The sequence below is a fragment of the Littorina saxatilis genome, linkage group LG8 (assembly GCF_037325665.1).
Source record: "Littorina saxatilis isolate snail1 linkage group LG8, US_GU_Lsax_2.0, whole genome shotgun sequence".
In the NCBI taxonomy this organism is placed as follows: domain Eukaryota; kingdom Metazoa; phylum Mollusca; class Gastropoda; order Littorinimorpha; family Littorinidae; genus Littorina; species Littorina saxatilis.
In genome coordinates, this window is record NC_090252.1 from 67,059,052 (window position 1) to 67,060,966 (window position 1,915).

Consider the following 1,915-nt stretch of genomic DNA (forward strand, 5'->3'; position numbering starts at 1 on the left):
ACAAACAATTTTCAGAAATGACTCCGTCGAGTTTGTATGGGTTGTGAACAAGTGAATACCCTTGCTTTTACTCTGACGAATATAACTTCACACGTAAACCGGATCACGTGTTACCGACACACCCCTCGCTAGTGATTGGCCCCCTCTACTACAAGCATTGCTTGTCCGAGTAAAAACCAAGGGCACTCACTTTTTTTCAGAAACCATACAAACCCGACCGAGTTATTTTGGGAATCCGTCTAATCCGTCGTGACCGTATCATAAGGGCAATACCAGTAGTTTTTATATTTAGTCAAGTTTTGACTAAATATTTTAACATCGAGGGGGAATCGAAACGAGGGTCGTGGTGTATGTGCGTGTGTGTGTGTGTGCGTGTGTGCGTGTGTGCGTGTGTGCGTGTGTGTGTGTGTGTAGAGCGATTCAGACTAAACTACTGGACCGATCTTTATGAAATTTGACATGAGAGTTCCTGGGTATGAAATCCCCATACGTTTTTTTCATTTTTTTTATAAATGTCTTTGATGACGTCATATCCGGCTTTTCGTGAAAGTTGAGGCGGCACTGTCACGCCCTCATTTTTCAACCAAATTGGTTGAAAGTTTGGTCAAGTAATCTTCGACGAAGCCCGGGGTTCGGTATTGCATATCAGCTTGGTGGCTTAAAAATTAATTAATGACTTTGGTCATTAAAAATCGGAACATTGTAAAAAAAAATAAAAATTTATAAAACGATCCACATTTACGTTTATCTTATTCTCCATCATTTGCTGATTCCAAAAACATATAAATATGTTATATTCGGATTAAAAACAAGCTCTGAAAATTAAATATATAAAAATTATTATCAAAATTAAATTGTCCAAATCAATTTAAAAACACTTTCATCTTATTCCTTGTCGGTTCCTGATTCCAAAAACATATAGATATGATATGTTTGGATTAAAAACACGCTCAGAAAGTTAAAACAAAGAGAGGTACAGAAAAGCGTGCTATCCTTCTTAGCGCAACTACTACCCCGCTCTTCTTGTCAATTTCACTGCCTTTGCCATGAGCGGTGGACTGACGATGCTACGAGCATACGGTCTTGCTGAAAAATGGCAGCTACTTGACTAAATATTGTATTTTCGCCTTACGCGACTTGTTTTTCCTTCTCAATCCTTCTTCTTGATAATGATCTCAAACCTGCTTTAACATCTGTTGTCAAATGGAATGAAAGAAGACAAGACTGTGAGGTACTGTTGAAGAGCTGTGTCGACAATGCCAGCAGGCCTGCCTCAGACTGCGAGCGACACAGCCGTCGAACGCTAAAGTAGAAGGAAGAACACAAGAAGTGTGATGGGTGTGTATTTGTGTGCAGACGAAGCTCATTCTTTAGTTCCAAGTCCTTGAAGAATGCCTCACACTCAACACAACTTTTGCTCAACAGCTATTTGTGTATAGGGTAGTTGCCAGTTTCATTGTATCTGTTGAGTTTACAGAAAATATTGTAAAAGACGTTAAGTCAGTTTCCACTTCCATTTTCATTTTCATATGTTTGGCCATGATGAAATGTCAGTAAACGTTACCTCTCGTCACTTGTTCCTGTCTGTATTTTGCAGAAGAGCTACAAGAGATGGCTGCGTTTTTTAGCCAGCAAAGTGTACGACCCAGAGCTGTGGCGCAACAAGCCTTTCATCGTATGGTGTGTGGCTATAGCCGTGTGTCGCTTCGGCTACATGGAGCCCAACTTTCACCTGGTGAGTGCACATGTACTGTTAGAGCACAGCTCGCACCGTGGGGTGTGTGGCTATAGCCGTGTGTTACTGTGGTTCCATGGAGCCCAACTTTCACCTGGTGAGTGCACATGTACTGTTACATACTGCCCTTTTGAATTGGTCCCGAATAGACATATAAGTTGTGAGGACGATACCAACAAC

General features: G+C 41.0%; 1 protein-coding gene across 1 annotated transcript in view; it reads left to right on the forward strand.

Annotated features, from left to right (window-relative positions):
- The window catches only part of LOC138974217 (monocarboxylate transporter 10-like), a 70,393-nt gene that overhangs the window by 58,231 nt on the left and 10,247 nt on the right, over positions 1–1,915 (forward strand). Inside the window, exon 4 of the mRNA XM_070346944.1 lies at positions 1,598–1,735. Coding sequence (XP_070203045.1) covers positions 1,598–1,735 — 138 coding nt within the window. The remainder of the gene's footprint in view (positions 1–1,597; positions 1,736–1,915) is intronic.